Source organism: Amphiura filiformis, chromosome 15 (genome assembly GCF_039555335.1).
Source record: "Amphiura filiformis chromosome 15, Afil_fr2py, whole genome shotgun sequence".
NCBI classification, from domain to species: domain Eukaryota; kingdom Metazoa; phylum Echinodermata; class Ophiuroidea; order Amphilepidida; family Amphiuridae; genus Amphiura; species Amphiura filiformis.
In genome coordinates, this window is record NC_092642.1 from 23796522 (window position 1) to 23816815 (window position 20294).

A 20294-nucleotide genomic window follows, 5' to 3' on the forward strand; every position below is an offset into this window, starting at 1 on the left:
CATTACAACCTATTTGTGAAGTAAAGAAGCATACAAAACAAATGCATTTTAAAATCATTCATAGATTATTATGTGAACATAAGTTACAAATTTGCCCATTTTAAACAAGAATTTATAATTTTTTTAAATCTTTTTGTAATTTTTTTTAAAAAATTTATAAAAAAAAATTCAGGGACATTCTAAAGTTCCAGGGACATTCTAGAGACATTCTAAATCCAAAACAAAAAAAAACCTTAAAAAAAATTAATTAATTACAAATGACACTAGCAATAAGTCCAAAGTCCAGGGACATCTATGCAGTATACACCATTCATTACCCCAGAGCTTAACCATGGCCAGCTAAAACAAGGCCATGCATGCTGTCACAAAATTTTGCTAAGTTTTAGCTGAAAATGAAATCATAGTCATACACCAGTTTTGAAAAAGCACACCTTGGTTTATTTAGGTGTGCGATTTGCAGCACACCTCGGGTTATCCAGGCGTGCGATTTACAGCACACCTGTCACATTGCAAAACTCAATGCCTGCTTCCCAGAATCCTTTGAAACATGATGTATCACCTCATTTCATCAAATCAAATGACACTCCCATTACTTTTCACAGGTTCTGAAATTAGACTGGTTAAGGGGGTACTACACCCCTGCCCAATTCTGTGCCTATTTTTGTATTTTTCTCAAAAATTATAGCGCATTGGTGACAAGTAAGATATGTATCTTATAGGGGCAAGGACTACAACTACTGCAGTGAAAATTTTATTTCAGCACAGACAACAGTTGTGGAGTTACAGTCAAAAATGAGAGAAAACCAATATTTAATCAATAAATCAATAACTACTTGGCTTGAGTTGCTGAATTTTCAGTGCAGTAGTTGTAGTTCTTGCCCCTATAATATACATATCTTACTTGTCACCAATGCGCTGTAATTTGTGAGAAAAATGCAAAAATAGGCACAAAATTGGCCAGGGGTGTAGTACCCCCTCAAACAGGGGTCAATAGTCAAGAAATTAACATAATTTTGCAAGATCTGGATGTTGCTCTGTTCATTGCAGGTTCATTTCATCCAGGCCCGTACGCAACCCCCAAATGTGAAAAAGTATACAAAAATCCCAAAATATGACAATTTATGAGCGTGCATAGCAACAAAATCAGGGTTTTACGCTTTTTGGCCAAAAAGGTCCAAATTTTGAGGAAAAGTCCACTTTTTACAAAATTGCCCCCCCCCCCTTGAAAAAAAGTCCACTTTTTCAAAATCAGCACCCCCCAAAAAAAAAATCCTGCATACGGGCCTGATTTCTTCAATGGTATCAACCCATTTTGCAATCTAGATAATAACAAATCAGTACAGGAAATTAAAATGGGAGAAATGCATTATGGGAAGTGTAAGAATATCTTCTCTGCAAACATTCTCTATACAGTAGCTTACAGTACAACAATTTTAAAAATGAAATCTTGAGATGTAATTTTGCTGTATGAACAGAATATGATTTCACATCACAGTATGTTCACTCAGGTCAGCTAAGGACAAGGACATGTTATCATGGTTATCAGACCAATTTAACATGGACCATGTTTTCATGTGTTACAGCAATTTAAAGGCCATCAGTCATGTATAGTCTATGCTTTCAACATCCAACACCATACATGTACATTTTATGAATGCCAGACCAGAGTTGCTACAATTTTGAATTACAAATTGTTACTTATTTTTTGTGAATTTGATCTAAAATGCATCTTTAAAAACTTCATGATTTGTTGTGTACTTGGAAAATAGGATAAAATTTAGCAAGAGATTTCAATTCAGAAAACTGAAATGCTACAAATTTATTTATTATTATCAAGCACATTTCTACAGCACTATACAAGTAACAGCACTTCAAATAAAATTGAGGACTTCACTATGAGCTATTATACATGAGATATTCCTGAAAGTGTAAATTGCTGAAGAATGGTATCTTTTACCCAGTTGCTGAAAAAATGCAACAAAATACAAGAATACTCCCCATTCCAGAAAATACAGAACTATTTTTTTTTATTAAAAATATATTATCCTGTTTTGCCAAATGAAACATAGCTAAATCCTAATCCTTTAGTTGGTCCTAACTGGCAATGAAAGTAAAATTTTAATATTTGGTCAATTTTGGGAAATAGGGGCCAAAACATGCATTTTAAAGGCGTTTTTCGACCTTTTTCGTGTTCTGTGACAATCAAGCCCAAAGACTTGTCCAAAGACTAATTTCAAGTTATGCATACTAATTTTTGGAAAACACATTTTCCAATCTTTTTCATTACCAATTAGCAAAATATGAGCCAACTTTAACCTTATACTCAATATTTTGAATGCTTAGACTTGTGCCAAGTGTTACAATTTTGTGACTACAATTGTAAGAAAACATACAAAATTACATGTTTTTGGACCATTTTCCCTGAAATTGCCAACATATTAAAATTAGACTTTTATTGCCCGTTAGGACTAACTAAAGGATTAGGATTTAGGTATGTTTCATTTGGCAAAACAGGATAATATTTTTTTAATCCAAAAAAAAAATAGTTCTGTATTTTTCTGGAATGGGGAGTAGTGTTTAACTTGAATAATTGAATTGTATTGTATTTCAAATGCACTCCAAATGTCAAGTTTCTAGTACAAATATTTGTAATAACAGCAATATATAAAATTTTATTAAAAGTATCACTCCATAATAATATTGAAAAGCCCATCCAATTAATATTTGTTCCATGGCTGCAGAAGTAGTACAACACATGAAACATGTTTTCCATTTCCATGATTTAATGTATGGTATACATCAGAACATTCATGATGTATGTACAGTTGTACAAATATCATAGAAAGATATGACAGGGCCAAATAAATTTTCAGCCAATTTAATTAGCAAATGGCAGGTTCATTGTATCGTTGTAAGGCAAAAAGAGTACTTTATGTCTCGAAGCTTGTGTGTGCATTTGTTATGCACATTTACTGTTTGTCTCTGAGAAATGCCTTTTTTTTGTCTAATGGTACAATATTATTGTTTTCATATTATTATTTACATATTAATTTTTGCATAAATTAATTTAGGGCGTTCAATTTTCCCCTAATGATGATTATATATTTTTTTATTTATTGTTATTATAACTACTATTTGTGCGATAACTATTGTTGGGCAATATCATTCAGGTAACAGAGCCAGCATCAGGAGTCACATCTCAAGGACTCCTTATTTTTTATTTTGGCCATTTTGGGCTCCTTAAATCACAAGTTGAAAGTGACCAAAGGGTCTGATAACAACTGTATGGACTCCTTAATTTTACGATGCACAGAGGCGTAAATCAGTATAAGAACAGAATTTCGGACAGATGGGCTCCTTAAATTCTCATTGGACCCCTTATTGGTTTTGCAGGTACAAAGGGTCTAGAAAAATAAAATTGGACCCTTAGATTTTTTTGTGCTCACGCTACCCCTGGCCAGCATAGAGCTTTTGCTATCATGTCCCAGTAGTAATTTTGCAAATAGTACCGAATTCACACAGCCCTTTAAAATGATTGAAGCAAAATTTCTCGTATATTAAAATTTCTCACACATACACCCTACACACACTTGCAGACATCTCTGGTCTGAGCAGATTATTAATAAAAGCCATTAAACTGAGAGTGTTGAGTTTAGATTTGGGTCTCCTTATTAGGTCATGCCTTACACTCCCTTGGTTGGATAAATTGACAAGTTGAATGGGACAGGTTTTCAAAAACAACTTAATTTAGATACTGAGTAGAAGTACATGATGGAGCCAAGATGTACCTGGTGAGCAAGAGCTGACCCAGATAGTTAATATGGTTTATCTTTTTATTTCACACAAAAAACAAGAAAAAACCCTTGAAAATGCACAATCCAATCCAAGTCCAAAATCCAAGTCAAACTTCAATATAATTTTATTTTATGATTTTAAGTTAATACAATGCATTTCTGATTGTGCATATAGCTTAAATCTGCTAATTAATCTAGAATAGACAAATGATGAGTTGTTTGTGTTCACTAATTAAAACTCAACTGTCTTGCCATAGGCATGGATTACTGTAAATAAGGGACGCACCATTAGATTTTCAGGGGGGGCATGGGAGTTTGGGTCAGGCAGAATTTTTTTTTTCATCTCACTAGTGGGCAAAGTTTTTTTTTTCTTCTCACTAGTGGGCAAAGTTTTTTTCTTCAAAAACTCCCATGCCCCCCCTGGAAATCTAATGGTGCGCCCCTAATGGAGTTCTCAAAGCCATAATAGTTTGTTAATTATAGATTGTATAAATTTGAAGATTGTTATTTGACTGGAGAACATTTTATTCATTGTTACATGATTATGTAATTATAATATTGAAGCTAGAACATTTATAGGTAAAATGATCATTTATAGATAAAATTAAGTTAGAAGAATACATGAGTTTAAATAGCAATTTTGTTGAATTCAAATTTTGATGTAAATAATTATAAAAAATAAAGCTCAGTTGAAGATACAAAATACATGGAAGTATAAAATAAAGACCTATTGCCATCAGTATCAATCAATAAAATGATAATAATGTGAATTGAAAAAAACCTACTATGTTATGTATTTACTAGTTCCACATTCTTATAGACAATGAATTCCAAAGGACTAAAAATGTCTCTTATATTAGTGTCAGTGCTTTTTAATGACATTGTTATACATAGTATTCTACCTTCAGCCATGCAAACAATATTAAATTTGCCAATATTATCAAGTCGCATTTTATTGTGTTTTAGAACAGCAGACCGAGCTAGCAGAACAAATTTCATCTATTTTTCCATGTCTCCCACCCACATTTATTATTTTGCCCAAATTGCAGCAAAATCCTGATCACCAGGGTACTATCATTGAGCATAAATTTGCTGCTTGGCATGGCAGACATGCAGCCATTGCTTGCGTGCATACGACACATTTGAATGGTCGGCGTGCCTAAACATACACGACACGTCTCGTTTCAAATCTCAATAATGCTTTTGGTCATTCACTGGGTTTTTTCCTACTGCTACCTATGATAGAAACATCTACGATGTTCTATCAAGCACATAATGAACTCAAGATAAATGAGTCAAATATTGTAAAATTGTTTTTAAAAATGTGGCTTCTAACTGAAAATTCGTCAGGTTGTTCTTATCTTATCACAAGAACCACAGGCTCAATTTTGAAGATATTTCAGCATTTTATAAGTGATAATAAAATGACAAAATAGAATTTATCAAAGTAAAATGCTGATGATTGGCTGTGCATAAGCGATTCATTCTCCCAGGATTGTGTCGCAAATGAAGCTACTCTGTGGTTGATCTTGTCTGTAGTAGTAATTCTTAGAAAAAGCCAATGATGGATATGTGTGTAATAATGAGATGATGTTACTGGCTGTAGGGATTGGAGTGTATTCTCTTTGTGTGTAGTTATTTCATTATTTCACGGACTGGTTTAGTGGTTATTTTCGTAGGGGTTTTATTTTCGCAAAATTTTATGAATGTAGCCACAACCGTCAAGCGGCGAAGTATTTTTTTTTCAATTTTAATGTAAATTTTTATACAAAGTTGGGTGGGGAAAATTTTTTTTTACTCATCAGTGAGGCAAAATTTTTTTTTTTCGTCTCACTAGTGGGCAAAGTTGTTTTTTTTCCGTCTCACTAGTGGGCGAAGTTTTTTTTTTTTTTAAACTCCCATGCCCCCCCTGGAAATCTAATGGTGCGCCCCTAAGCAGGGCTGGATATACCATAGGGCTAGATGGACCCAGGCACAGACTGCAAGATAAGCCCCAAATTTGGGAGTATAGCTTGTTTGTAATTACAGGAAAGGGGGATTAGAAAGTAGGAAATTTGTGAAGCACTACATGTATTTTGGAATTACAAATAAACAGGGTGGTTGGGGTGGGATGGGGTCAAACCAAATATCAAAATTCTACTTTTAGTTATATTTTTAGAGATCCCCTGCAAAAGCTTTGCTCCCTCAATGGCGTGGCCCCTGGGAAAAATCTGGTGCTCCCCTTTTCCTTGCGACCAATTTAGGCATGCAATTAATGCTATGGCACTCGCAATCACAAATGTGTAGGCAAGACCTGAACCTAATTTTTTGAGCATGCATACATGTAGATGTAGCAACAACATGAAATTAACCATACATTTTGTATAATAATGAAATGAGAAAATGGCAAGTGATTTTGCTGGTCATTTGACTTCATTGTGTTGCATTTTACTCTAATCATTGACATGATCCTATTAAAAGAGTTCATCAGCTCTCCTTTCTCCATGTGGGTGTCGACTGCAAACGACTCTTCATATTTTCTTTACAAATTCAAAAATATCTGAATTGTGCATTTTCATGAACATATGTGACCGTACACCACGAATGAGCCGTAAATGTCCTCAATTGTATTCTGAGTTACAGTGTAAAATGGGCATGAAGGTCGTATTCATAGGTACCTCAATTTGGTGCTACGTGTACCTCATTTAATGAGATACACGTAGCACCAAATTGAAATACCTATGAATATGACCTTCATGCCCATTTTACACTGTAACTCAGAATACAATTGAGGACATTTACGGCTCATTCGTGGGTGTACGGTCACATATTTGGAATCAGCGTGTAAAATGCGTTAAAATGAGTACAAACAAGCCTAGTATTGGTTCAGCTGTTCTTGAGATAGCTCTTGATATTTTGAAAAAATATCTCAATACTTTGCCAGCTCGCAGAGTATTAAAATAGCTCTGCCATTCAAGCATTTTGCAATGTATGTGACTATTACTAGCAGTAGCCCATTCCTAGCAGTATTCATCATTCTCTTTCCCACATTTTCATCAGTTTAATTTATTCTCTATTTACTCACAGTGAATGGTCTGAAATGCCCATAGTGAAATAATGTGAAGTATAAGATGAAACTATTGAATTTCAAACGGAGGAATCAATATCTCATTTAGCCTGAGTAAGGGCTCATTTAAGTTCACTTGAAAGACCATGGACTATCCAATTGAATGATGCTCCATTTACTATTATTCCCTTTATTATTGTCAGAGGGGATAAATTGATCTCTTGTATTTTATATAATACTCATAATCAATGGCAAATAACCCTGGACTAGCCCTTTTCCTAGCCAACCAAAAGTATGTGTGTGGGGGGGGCACCTCCATTTGAAATATTTGTGGAGGGGTAAGACTGAGAGAAAGGTGAACAAAAATTGGGGCTTTCGAGTGAGAGATGGACTTGAGATCCTAGTTTATAAGGGCATCAAGTACTGCTAAGTCAAAAACAAAAAGAGCCCCACCCCCACATACATGCGAGTCACAGTATTGAATTGCTAGCTCTAAATTGCTACAAATGGCTTTGTCACTAAAAGGTAGTAAAAGGTCATTTAGGGGTCATTTGGTGTCATTGTTAAATAATTAGGTATAATTGTTTCCAAATTAACATGAGACTTAGACAACCAAAATAGAGAAAGCAAAGCAGGAGAAGCCTGTGATCAATCGATCTCCTACACTGGAAGCGTAAACCTTCTTTCTGGACATCTGCATCTTTGCGCTTATCCTCTTTAGCTGTAACCCCCACCTTTTCCCACCCATACCATAGCCTAAACCCACACCCTTCCCTAACCAAGAGCATCCTCCTCCTCTTCCTCTCCTCCTCTGTGGAGGAGGAGCAGGTGACCACAAGATATTTCCGTGCACAGCAATCTTCTGCAAGAGCAGCTATCTGTTCTGCCATAGGAACTTGATACATGTACCTTGCGATTCTCCAATTCGGAAAACTCGTCACATCGCTAATGTTGCACACAGGTGCATTTTTTGTTCTTTTTAATACTGTACTTCCACATGTGTAATGTTGAGATCACAGCTAAGACGGTTGAATACACATCCCATTTGAGGAAGTTGAGAAAGTCTACCCACTTGTACCAGGGGTGTGTAGATGTTAAATGGAATAGCCTACTGCTATATGTTGTACACTCATTTATGTTCTTTTCCAGTACTTCCACTTGTTGATATCACAGCTTACACATTGAGCTAGTTGAGAAAGTCTACCCACCTGTACAAGGTGGGTGTGGATTTAAATGGAATTGCCCATTGCTAATGTTGTACACATTGTTTTTTTGTTGTTCTTTTTCAGTTCTTCCACTTGTTGAGATCACAGCTAAGACAGTTGCATTACACATCCCATTTGAGGTGGTTGAGAAAGTCTACCCACCTGTACCAGAGAATCTACAGCTGCGTATTGCTTATTGGAGTTTCCCAGAAAATGAAGAAGATATCAGGTAATAAAACCATATATCGTAAATGTTATTTGCTGTGCATCATATATCATTATATGCAACAGTTTGACTGCTTATGATGTTAAAAACTATTACCCCAGGGTAAACTGGATACTTGGGCAGGCCTACTATTTCCCCGGTGACCAGATGTCAAGGGAAAATAATAGATCCACAGTCTCCATTTCATCATGGGGTAATTATTGTATCATTTCCCAAATAAGAGTTGTCAGTATTTATAACATTTGAAACTCAATTGATAAACAAAATCAGTCATATTATGCAGAATATTTTACAGCATGAGATGTAGAGAATCTACCAATCAAATGACGGAAATAATAATGGGTACAAATGTAGGAAAAACCTCCAATATGACTGCAAACAGGTTTCATAGGTTTTACTTTAAACATGTTCAGGGGCCAAAGACACATTTCCTGCCCATGGGCGTAATAAGTTTTTAGCCTAAGGGGGAATAGAAATTGTAACAACTACCGAATTCTGCATGGGTGTGGTATGAATTCATCTCAACAATTTCACCATTTTATTCTTTGTTCTTTGTTCAGATTGTATTCCTGTTTGGCTAATGGCAGTCCAGATGAATTCCAGAAGGGAGAACACATGGTCAAGAGTAAGGCTGTCAAAGAAGTCTTGCAAATTGGTAAGATATTTTCAGGGAGTTATTGAAGTATGGGAGTCGACAGCCGTCTGAGCAATTGAGTCTGTTAAAATTAGCCATTATAAGCTATCTGGAGTCATGTAATTGAAACACAACATGGATGTGTATGTTGCAATTGACAGCTGGCAACATGCATTGTATGTAATACTGGGCTTATTGGATGCATTCAGGCATGCTATCAAGGCAATGGTCGCCAACACCCAAATGGCATCCGACAAGAGTGATTGAGTACAAATTTGCGATACACATTGTTTTGTTTCCAGGCTCTGTAAAACATTGACCAGCTAAATTTTGGAGTCTTATGGGTTTTTTTTTGTGGCCAGTAGGAATTTCTTATTAAATGTGTGGAAACAGACAGGGCTCAAAATAAACCAGGAGCCATCACGGAAAGTGAGAGAATACACCTGAATGCTAGTGGGCTATTCCAGTTGCAATCCATACATGCTATATGGAAGAAATGACCTTAATCTTCCACACAGTGTGAATTTCATTTCAAATGGGCTTCATTGAATGGGTGACTCCGTATGAGATTTACACCTACTGTGTAGAAGATTAAGGTAATGTATTCCATAGGGGTTTATGGATTTCAACTGGAATAGCCCATTAATTGAACTTCAAATTGCACATTCAACTGTCTTAGCTCAGGCTTATGCAAAATTGCCACTGGTTCTAAAATAAAGATCTATGGACAAAACAAGATATTTGAAATGGGCTAATAAAATCCATTTACCCCTCACCCCCCCACACCTCGATACCCCTATGGAAGACATGACCATAATCTCTTACACAAGGGTGTAGATTTCAAATGGAGTCACCCATTCAGGTAACCATATTTGAAATTCACAATGTTGTGAAAGATTATTAAAGGTCATGTCTGCCATAGCTGCAATGCATGTATTTTAACTGGAACAGCCAGATGCTCATACATGTATTAAAGGCCATTTTCATTGACCAGGCAAACATCAAGCACATGGCTTTGGGTAACAACTCACCACAAAAGCAATCAATTCTAATGATTACAAATAAAGTGTTAACACATTGACAAACCACAAGGTTATAGAGTTACTACATAAACTACAGTCACAGATTCCTTCTAGCTAAAGTCTCTGCCTTTGCATTGACTTATAAAGCTGTGATGATATGAAACATTGATGGTTAAGGGTCTGTTTAATTCAAAGCAAGCTCTAATTATGCGGGAAATTATAAAAGAAAAAAATCTTCACTACTGAAAATGTTGACTTGCCAAAAAATAAAAAAGCTGTATAAAACCCAACTTGTAAATATGCCCTTGTGAAATTGTTCCTTGGATATAAGGTGAAGGTAGTGTTGGCCTCTGAAAGTATTTAGTGACTCATGCTTAAGTAGGTTAGGTACTCACAGAGTTTGGAAAATTTATGGAATTTGTTTAAATATGACAAAAAAATGGAATTTTGACATTGGTCATGGAGAAATTTTTGGGGAAAATCAATGGTTATAACTTGAAAATGAAATAATGTTTTATTCTGGGCATGGAAAATGCAAATGCAAACTTCTAGTTGAAATCCATACACCCCCTATGGAAGATATGACCTTAAGCTTCCACACAGGGGGTGTGACTTTCAAATGGGGTTTTCTGAATGAGTGACTCCATTTGAAATCCACACCCCTCTCTTGGGATTTAAAGGTCTTAGTCTTCCATTGGGGGTATATGGATTTCAACTGTGATAGCCAAATATGAGGGAAGAAAAGGTGTAAGTACAATTATTAGAGAGGCAATGGTGACCTTTTGGTGGTCAATTGTATGTAGGCGTATGTTGTCTTTGCTGTCTGCCGGTCAGAAATATTGTGATTTTATAGCAGTCAAATTAGCTCATATTTGATAAGGTGTTCGACTATGGTATGAGAGGTTGTGGGTTCAAACCCTGGCAGTGGTTTATTAAGCTCTCATGGCAAACTTGATGAGTACTTAAGCTTGAAATTCCCCTGCTAATTCCTGCTAATTGTCACGTTATTATCCTTACGAAACGTAGGGAGCTGATCCTGTACAGTGTGCTGAGGCTTGTGGATCAATGTCTAGGTGTTGTGTCTGCGCGTAGCTTACTCTAAATCATTGCGCCTTTTTCTAAATTAAAATCCCTGGGAACCCTGGCAGAAATGTTCATATGTTTTACATGTTTTGTGCTTCATCTTTGATTTTGTAGGGTAATTTATTTTATAAAATTATGAACTTTTATAAGGTTACGATTGAAAATAATTTGATGTTCTTTAATATTTGTTACTTAAACTGACTTATTTTTGGCATAGAAACACAAACACCTGCAACTTCCCAATGAGCACATGTCCTTCCTAAGTTCATACATCCATGTGTTGTGTATTTCAAATTTGATTTTGTGTTCAAGGTTTCTCAAGGTAGACCTTTGCAATATATGCTATATTTAGCAACAAGGACATCACTGAAAATAATAATATTATAATGAAAATTAACATCCCTACCATGTTAAGATACTGTAGAGTCAATTAAACTTAATTAGGTTCCATCAAAGGTAGACAATCGCCACATACTCAAGATGGAACATGAAATTTTGAGTTAAAGGAACACTCCGGCAATTACAACATTATGCCTTATATGTTCGAAAAATGATTCTATTACCAAATTAAACTTCTAGATACAACTTTATATGACTTGCAGTGTAAAAAATATAATAGAGTGAAATTTCTTCATGTATTGGTCTATTTTTTGTTCTTTGCCTATTTTACAGGATTCCACCTCAGTGGTACCGTGGTTCCGACCCAAGCGATGACCCAGCAAGGCACCTTCAATGTCGCCATTACGTTTGACCGACGACGAATCTCTACATGTAGTTGTACCTGCAGTTCACTTAGCAAGTGGTGTTGCCATGTGGTGGCGCTGTGTCTCTATCGTATTCACTATCCTAACTTGGTATGCTTGAGGGCGCCGGTGTCTGAATCACTTTCCAGGCTGCATCGAGATCAGTTACAAAAGTTTGCGCAGTATCTGATCAGTGAACTTCCTAGACAGGTAGGTACTGCCAGAAACAAGGGGGTGGGGTGCCCTTTGAGTATAAAGTGCTGCCCATCAGGTGTTAGCTGTCCACCTGTCATTATGGAAAGCAGTTTGTGCCTGGGACCGCCAAAATGAATGCCTTTGTCACTAAATTCTAAAATTAATACTTGAATAAGTTCTGTGAACTCAAAACAAAACTAGACTAATAAATTAAGGCTATAGCAAACTGTTTGAAGTGACTAAACCTATAGAATGGGCAGATAGGTCTGGTTTGTGTTTTCAGGGTTAAAATTTGGACACTTGGTCAAATCCTAGCTTAAGACCTTGATACCTACATGCTTGTTAGTCAACTCGCACAACAGACCCTAATGGCATAACTGATATTGTGCTACCCTAAATGGCATAACTGCAAACATTTAATATCGTAAATTGTGTGAACCTAAATGACTAAGCTTCAGCTTGGGTGGTTAAGGTTATAAACGAGAACGTAAGTGTCAGTATAGCCAAAAAGGGAGCCCTATAAATTGGCAAAAACATAAACTAAGCTGAATGAATGTGTTCAAAATAAGACCTCTCTTTATACAGGCAATTATTTTGGCTGATTTTCTCGCACCTTTCTGACATCCAGATATTTCTGTTTGCTATTGTACAGATTCTTCCAACAGCTCAACGCCTCCTTGATGAGCTACTCTCTTCCCAAGCCAGCGCTATCAACACAGTGTGTGGAGCACCTGATCCTACAGCAGGACCATCTGCTACGGAACAGACCAGATGGTTTCTAGATGAGAACATCCTCCATGAGAACATCAAGAAGACACTGATTAGGTTTACTGGTCCTTCTCCTATAGTATTTAGGTAAGCATCATTTTATTGGACTAGGCCTAACCAGACAAAGCACATGAATAGATTTTTAGATGATTCCATATAAAATAATTATTTCACTAACAATACCATCAGCAAATTGGATAAAACAAAAACGGAGCTGAACACTTAGGCTATACTGTGCTATTAATAAAAATTTGTGACAACCTACAACTTTGAGTATAAATCTTACAAATTATAAAATATTAAATTTCAATGTTTTACATCAGTAACATGTACTAGGCCTTCAAAAATTGTAGTTTTAGGCAATTTATCAGTTGCTGAAAACTTCTAAACAAGAATTTGGGTAAATTTTTTACCAAATTTTTTACTCAAAATCAATATAACGGACATTAGACTCATTTCCCTTGACCACATCACATATTGGCAGATATGATTTGTAAGAATTCATGTAAATGAATATGAAGGAAGAAAAGACTAGCCTATCATATATATGCTACCATTTTCTCCACAGCGACGTCAACTCCCTATACCTATCATCAAGCGCACCTCAGGCAGCAGCAGAATGGACTAATCTATTGAGGCCTCTGAGGGGGAGAGAACCAGAAGGTGTGTGGAACCTGCTGTCCATTGTCAGAGAGATGTATAGGAGGAGAGACACCAATGCCATATCATTACTCAAGATTCTCACAGAAGAATGTATCATGTGTGATCAGGTTAGTGTTACCAAACTCACACTTTTGGTAGCCCCATTGGACGACTATTTGACCCTTTTTGACAATTTGCTGTCCCATAGAAACAAATGGTTGACAAAGAAATTGGGCAACTTTTTCAGATTGACTCACACAACTTTCAGTAGGTTCCTGCCCCATATAACATTGATCTGAAGGAAATTTATCAAGGAGTTGAGGGATGGCTTCAAAATTTGACCACCTGGCAGAACTGGCAATTAGGCCTGGTTCCTATTGTTGGAGAATATAGAACATGGGTAAAGCGCTGGTTCTGGTATGGCGCAGATGAGTGGTTGGGTTGTGAAACCTTACGACCAAAAGTTGTCTGTTTTTTTTGCACATTTCTTAAGAACCAATTTTGAGCTAAGTTTAACTAAGCAAATTCTTCAAAATCTTTACAATAATTAAAGCCAGTGACTTTTGTTGGGAAGAAAATCATTACATCTACCAGAAAGAAAATTATACCAGTGTTCCTGTAAGCCACAATGTAACATATGTTTTTGTGATGTTTGCTCTCGCAGATTGTGATCTGGTGGTTCAATACACGGACATCGGCTTTACACTCTCACCATGGCAATCATGGTCACCGTGCCAACAGCAACAGCCGTACTATGGCAGCCCAGCATGCATGTGCCAGTATGCTTGATGAAGTAGTAACCTTATGGTGACTCGCTGCTTTAGATCCGGCCATCTCTCCACACGAACAAGATGAAATCGAAGCTGAACTTCGAAAATGGCACTTGGCTGTGATCGACAAAGTGCGGAAGGGGAGGGGGTCGAACTATGGAGCAGGAGGGGGTGGTGGGGGTAATAGTGTCCGGAAAGTTGATGTTGAAATCTTTGCAGGGTTTAAACCGGGCATCGAGGCTTGCATGATGGACTGGCTGGATTTCCCCATAGAGGGCGTAACATATTCCGATCAGAAAAAGTCTACGGAAAGCATAATTGGTGCCACACCTGTGAGAACACCATCAATGAAAGCAGCAGGTGCCATCCCTAAGGCTGTCAGTGTTGCTGGTTGTTCCAGCTCTCCCACAGTCTGTGAAGTGGCTGAGTGCAGTTCAACCAGTGCTAGCTGCAAACCAACAACAGACTCCAAACTTAGTGTTGAAACTAACGAGGCTGATGATGATGATGGTGTTCAACAAACGTCATCATTGATATACCAGAAAGAGGACAGCTCTGATAATTCTAGGACTAAAGATTCTAGTAGCGAAAAACTGCATAGGTTAAGCTCTTCGGAATCAATTAGCTCAGGAACAGACGGTCATGACCTACAGAGGTCAGAGGGCACCAGTAGGTCAGAGGACACAGATTCAGATGATATTCAAGGAGAGCAAGGAAGTGGTAAACTGCCAGTAGCAGTGGGTGAAGAAGGTGATGAGCCGGAAGCTCCTGCTGCTGCTGGATCCTCTTCTGGTAGCAAATGCGAGGCTGGTAAAACTGATGGTAAAGTTACAGATGGTAAACCTGGCGGAAAACGTAAGGTCAAAACTAAACATTTACTGGAACGTGCTGATTCAGACTCGGCCGACAACGAAGCAGGACCTACCGGTCGGCCAGCTGAAGCAGACTCGGATTCATCCAATGACGCAGCACCTCGAGCTGCCGTTGTTGTTGAGGGTGCAAAAGCTAAACCGCAGAATGAATCGCAGCCGTCCAGTGATGAGTATCAGGTGTATTTTTATGATACCAAGGCTAAATTACCGGAGCATAATCAGAAGAAGAGAAGTGATGTGCCCAATCCATTTGCAGGGATCAAGAGAATGGAGGACAGGATAGAGGTGAGAGCGACATTTTTTTATTTCCATGACATCTTAATAAAGGGTAGCCATTAATGAATGCCAAAGCATTCACCCTTAGCCAACTTGCTGCCAAAACGAGGTTCTCCCTGCGACGATTGCGCAATTTTTTTGTTTCTTTTGCTTTTCTAGCAACACAACAGAAGACTTTTGCAAAGCGTAAGCACTTGACAGGCGTACGTACACACAGAGGCTACACAGCAGGCACTTTGCGGGTAGAACCTTGTTTTGAGATGACTGTGGGATTGGCGAATTCTGAATGTAATGTACAGATGTTACCAATTAATTTGATTTCCCCATGCCAAGACCCCAGCAAGTTGCCACCGCCAGGAATTGAACTCTGGATGTCAGGCACCAAAGTCAAGTACCCAAAGCCAAGCTCGGCTGCTATGCAGTTAGATTGACTATTTCAAAGAATTTATGAATGAGATGCATAGTCTATCTGCCATTAGACAATTGCCCATCATCTGTAGAGGAGAAATTAGAGGTTTAAAATAACTGTGCATCGGTTATTTGGAGGGCATTATGAAAAATCTAAACATTTTGCCTTTGCAACACAATGCCCGACATATTACCGATGCAAAGTTATTAACCTCATTCATAACCGTCACTTTCATCTTTTCACTTCACAAAATAACACACAATTTTCCTCAAAAAATAAACAATTTTTACGTTTTGCCTTTCCAAAAATCGATCGGGCTAAAAACAGGATGACCAATAACAAAAGTGTGAATCACAATCTGTGCAAATATGGTAGCGTGCAATCCAATTATGGCGACCGGCGCTCTTGCAATTTGTTTGATGACGGCACGCGCAGAGGTTACTAATATTTACGCCGACGACGTTGAGGTCCACTGTTGTTTATTAGTAACCGCGTTCAGCGTTTGCGTTATGACAATTAAACAAATAAAATGATTGGATAGCATGTATTGCGTATATTAATGAGGTTATGAATATATTGCAACATTGTGCACACACTTTTACATAATTAGGGGCCTATATGGCCAAATTGATGATTGCTTTACTTAACAAGAATAAATTAAATAATTTCAATCTCTTCCACAGATCATGTTTTCACGAGCCGAAGCTTTACATGCCCATGGCTATACCAAGCATGCATGCCAGCTAGCTATCCAACTTGCTGAAGAGATGTTAGCCAACCCACCGGCTCTTGACGTCCCACCAGCACAGAATCTTTCTAACCGGGTAAGTCGGAGAAAAATAAACATGCATGACATGGACATCAAGGGCTCCACGTCCATAGATGGGAGTATGATATTATATGTGATCAGATTTGGATTGACAAATCTAGGACTGTTCAGTGTTGTGGTTCTCAAGAGTTGTATAAACAAGTCGAGTCATTTCATGGGCGAGTTGAGTCATTTCTAGCAATATCTCGAGTCAAGTCAAATGACTTGAGTCACTGTACAATCAATATGGGGAAATTTAAGAAATCCGAGTTGAGTCATTTGACTTGTGAAAAGTCAAGTTTCGTCATGACTCCTTAGTTGGGTGATCTAGAGCAATTCCGTGACCGTGGAGAGCGAAGGTTCGTTTTTCAGTGGATTTGTCTTCTATGAAGGTTAATTAAAAAATTTAGCGGGGTGCCCTCGCGAAACTGTGGGCGGAATCCGTGGGAGCCGAAAATCCAAAATGGCCGCCATCGGCCATTTTAAAAATTATTTTTTCAATGGTTTGGCCTACAATGCTGTTCAGTATATGTTTTCTGAGGTTTTTTGGGTCGAGGAATTCATATCTGATGTCTATTTTATGATATTGCCAACTTTTGACCTTCAAATCCAAGATGGCCGCCGATTTTCAGCTCAGAAAGGTCCAATTTTTACATTTGTCGTAGAGCCTTCATAATAGGCTCTAATTAAAGTTCTCCTCATGCTGAGTTGAGTGATTGACTCTACAAACTACCAGTAATAATGATTTGACCTATTTTTGACCTTCAAATCCAAGATGGCCGCCGATTTTCAGCTCAGAAAGGTCAAATTTTCACATTTGTCGTGAGAGCCTTCATAATAGGCTCTAATTGAAGCTCTCAACGTGCTGAGTTGGGTGATGGACACTAAAAACTACAAGTAATAATGATTTGACCTATTTTTGACATTCAAATCCAAGATGGCCGCCGATTTCCAACTGATGAGAAAGGTAAAAATTTCAAATTCGTCGTATAGCCTTCATAATATACTCTAATTAGAGCTCTGAGAAGTAGAGTCTTCATAATAGCCTCTAATGAATACCGTACCCCATTCTGGCATACACATACACCCCCGCACACCTACATATACATTATATTCATATTATTTGAATGAGTTTAGTCGTTATTGGTTTCAGGTCTACGTGTGTTTTGCTCTGCACCCTATCAACAAAGAATGAATGCAGCATCAAAGACATTTATATAATTTTATATTTAGAAAGAAACACAGTATTCTATGAGGCTAGTGCATAGATCACCTATAACACTGCTTGTTTGTTACCTACAGCAAAATCATCCCCCTATCAATGTCTACTGAAATGTAGCAATCCGTGTAGGACCTAAGTCCTATCATACTATTGTCCAAGGTAAATATGGTAAATGGGAGAGTTTAAAAACAAAAAACGAAAAACTGTTCAGGACTTGACAAATATGGTGATTTTTACAACACTTCTTCATGGAAATATGGGTCTAGAAGTCATGCATCACATGTTACATTATATCTCAACTCATCTTCAGACAGGATTGAAAAGGCTCAGTATTCAAGTAAAGTTCTGAAAGTGATGATGAGACAGAGGGACCATTGGCACCCAAGCGCCCGCATTCATCTGTGTGTGGACCTCTTCACGAAAAAACTAAATGCGTATCGTGCATGTGGGGTGTGGATCTGAAGCACCCGAATAGACCACAGGGTTAGCTGTCCATAATCAACACACACTCAGCATGGCGCTCCTTTAAGCGCCACACAGTCCTCGTAAAACATTGGGAGCTGAGGGATCGTCTCACACAGATTGTTGAGTTCACGTCAGCACTGTCAGATCCTTTCGCAAATGATATCACGTACCAACAAGCCTGTTGGTTGCAGCACGTCAATCACACTCAATTAAAGTTAGATGATGTAATGCATCATCAGAATGTGTGTCTCGCAGAGCCAAAAAAATTGCTCTTTAGACACGTGGATGGATTCGATCCTTCACCGAACACGAGATCCGTTCACAAGACCCTCTTATTCCCTCTGTTACTCCTGTTGCATTGCCTGTTATAGTATCGATCTTGAAGTCGTCAGTGTCAACGATAACAATGGCTGGCTTGCTGTCTGCAATCTCCTGCTGGCAGGTTGCCTATGCGTCAACGACCATCAGAGTCCAGTGATCTTAAAATCAGCATAGCTGATGCAGACACAACTCTTGTGTAGAGTTCCACCAGATCTTGACTCTTTGTTATACAAGGAACATTGATGCCCAGGTTGATAACAGTGGTGGTGATCTGTCCAGTGCTTTGATCATGGCTGCCATGACTGAGTATGGAATGGTTGAGATCGGCAGTTTTCTCTGAGGCTGTTTTAGCCAAGTCGGCAGCTTTAACTGTTAACTAATCAACTCACAGAACTCTTTGTGTTCTTCAAGATGATCGATATGAGGTGGGCAGGCGGCAGTAGATGTGTCTTTGATCTTCTTAGACAGCCGCTGTGCCAGGTTCTTCTGGAAGATCTGTTCATTACCAAGTGATGAAATGGCAGCCTCAGTGTCATCACCTCTTCCTCCAATATCATAGACCCACTCACCCTTGTTATCTTCTCATTTCTCTCTTCGAAGCTAATTGTCTCTTGATACTCATTAATGCGAATTGAGCAAGTCCTTGAGATTGGACGATTTTACAACACCCACTGCATAGTAATAGTCACTATGCATAGCATAGTCATGCGTTTGTAGTCTGCTATAAAGAGGGGCTGCATGCAGTGAACGGATCTAGTGCTTAGTGAAGATGATCGAATCCATGTGTGGAAAGACCAAATTCTGTACCTCTGCGAGACACACGTTCTGAAAACACATTGATTTGTGTGTGGTTGACATGGTTCGACCAACATGCATGGTAATACACTCAATTTGCGAAAGGATCTGACAGTGCTGACGTGAACTCAACAATCTGTGTGAGACGATCCCTCAGCTCCCCATGTTTTACGAGGACTGTGTGGCGCTTAAAAGGAGCGCCATGCTGAGTGTGTGTTGATTATGAACAGCTAACTCCGTGGTCTATCCGGGTGCTTCAGATCCACACCACGCATGCACCATACACATTTAGTTTTTTTCGTGAAGAGGTCCACGTCAGAACTTTCAGAACTTGGTGGTTTACTTGAATACTGAGCCTTTTCAATCCTGTCTGAAGATGAGATTGAGATATAATGTGATGCATGTGATGACTTCTAGACCCATATTTCCATGAGGAGGTGTTGTAAAAATCACCATATTTGTCAAGTCCTGAACAGTTTTTCGTTTTTTGTTTGTAAACTCTCCCATTTACCACATTTACCTTGGACAATAGTATGATAGGACTTAGGCCCTACACGGATTGCTACATTTCAGTAGACATTGATAGGGGATGATACAAGCAAGCAGTGTTATAGGTGATCTATGCACTAGTCTCATAGAATAATATTTTTTTCTAAATATATATAAATGTCTTTGTTGATAGGGTGCAGAGCAAAACACACGTAGACCTGAAACCAATAACGACTAAACTCATTCAAATAATGTGAATATAATGTATATGTAGGTGTGCGGGGGTGTATGTGTATGCCAGAATGGGGTACGGTATTCATTAGAGGTATTATGAAGACTGCACGACTACTCAGAGCTCTAATTAGAGTACATTATAAAGGCTAAACGACGAATTTGAAATTTTTACCTTTCTCAGCTTAAAATCGGCGGCCATCTTGGATTTGACGGTCAAAATAGGTCAAATCATTATTACTTGTAGTTTTTAGTGTCCATCACCCAACTCGGCATGT

The 20294-nt window shown here is 38.1% G+C and overlaps 1 protein-coding gene across 1 annotated transcript in view; it reads left to right on the forward strand.

Moving 5' to 3' along the window:
- LOC140171412 (zinc finger SWIM domain-containing protein 8-like) overlaps nucleotides 1-20294 on the forward strand; it is a 51921-nt gene that overhangs the window by 12532 nt on the left and 19095 nt on the right. The window contains 7 exon segments of the mRNA XM_072194669.1: nucleotides 8130-8274; nucleotides 8832-8926; nucleotides 11683-11963; nucleotides 12601-12803; nucleotides 13285-13486; nucleotides 14023-15285; nucleotides 16369-16509. Of these exon segments, the coding sequence (XP_072050770.1) occupies nucleotides 8130-8274; nucleotides 8832-8926; nucleotides 11683-11963; nucleotides 12601-12803; nucleotides 13285-13486; nucleotides 14023-15285; nucleotides 16369-16509 (2330 nt within the window).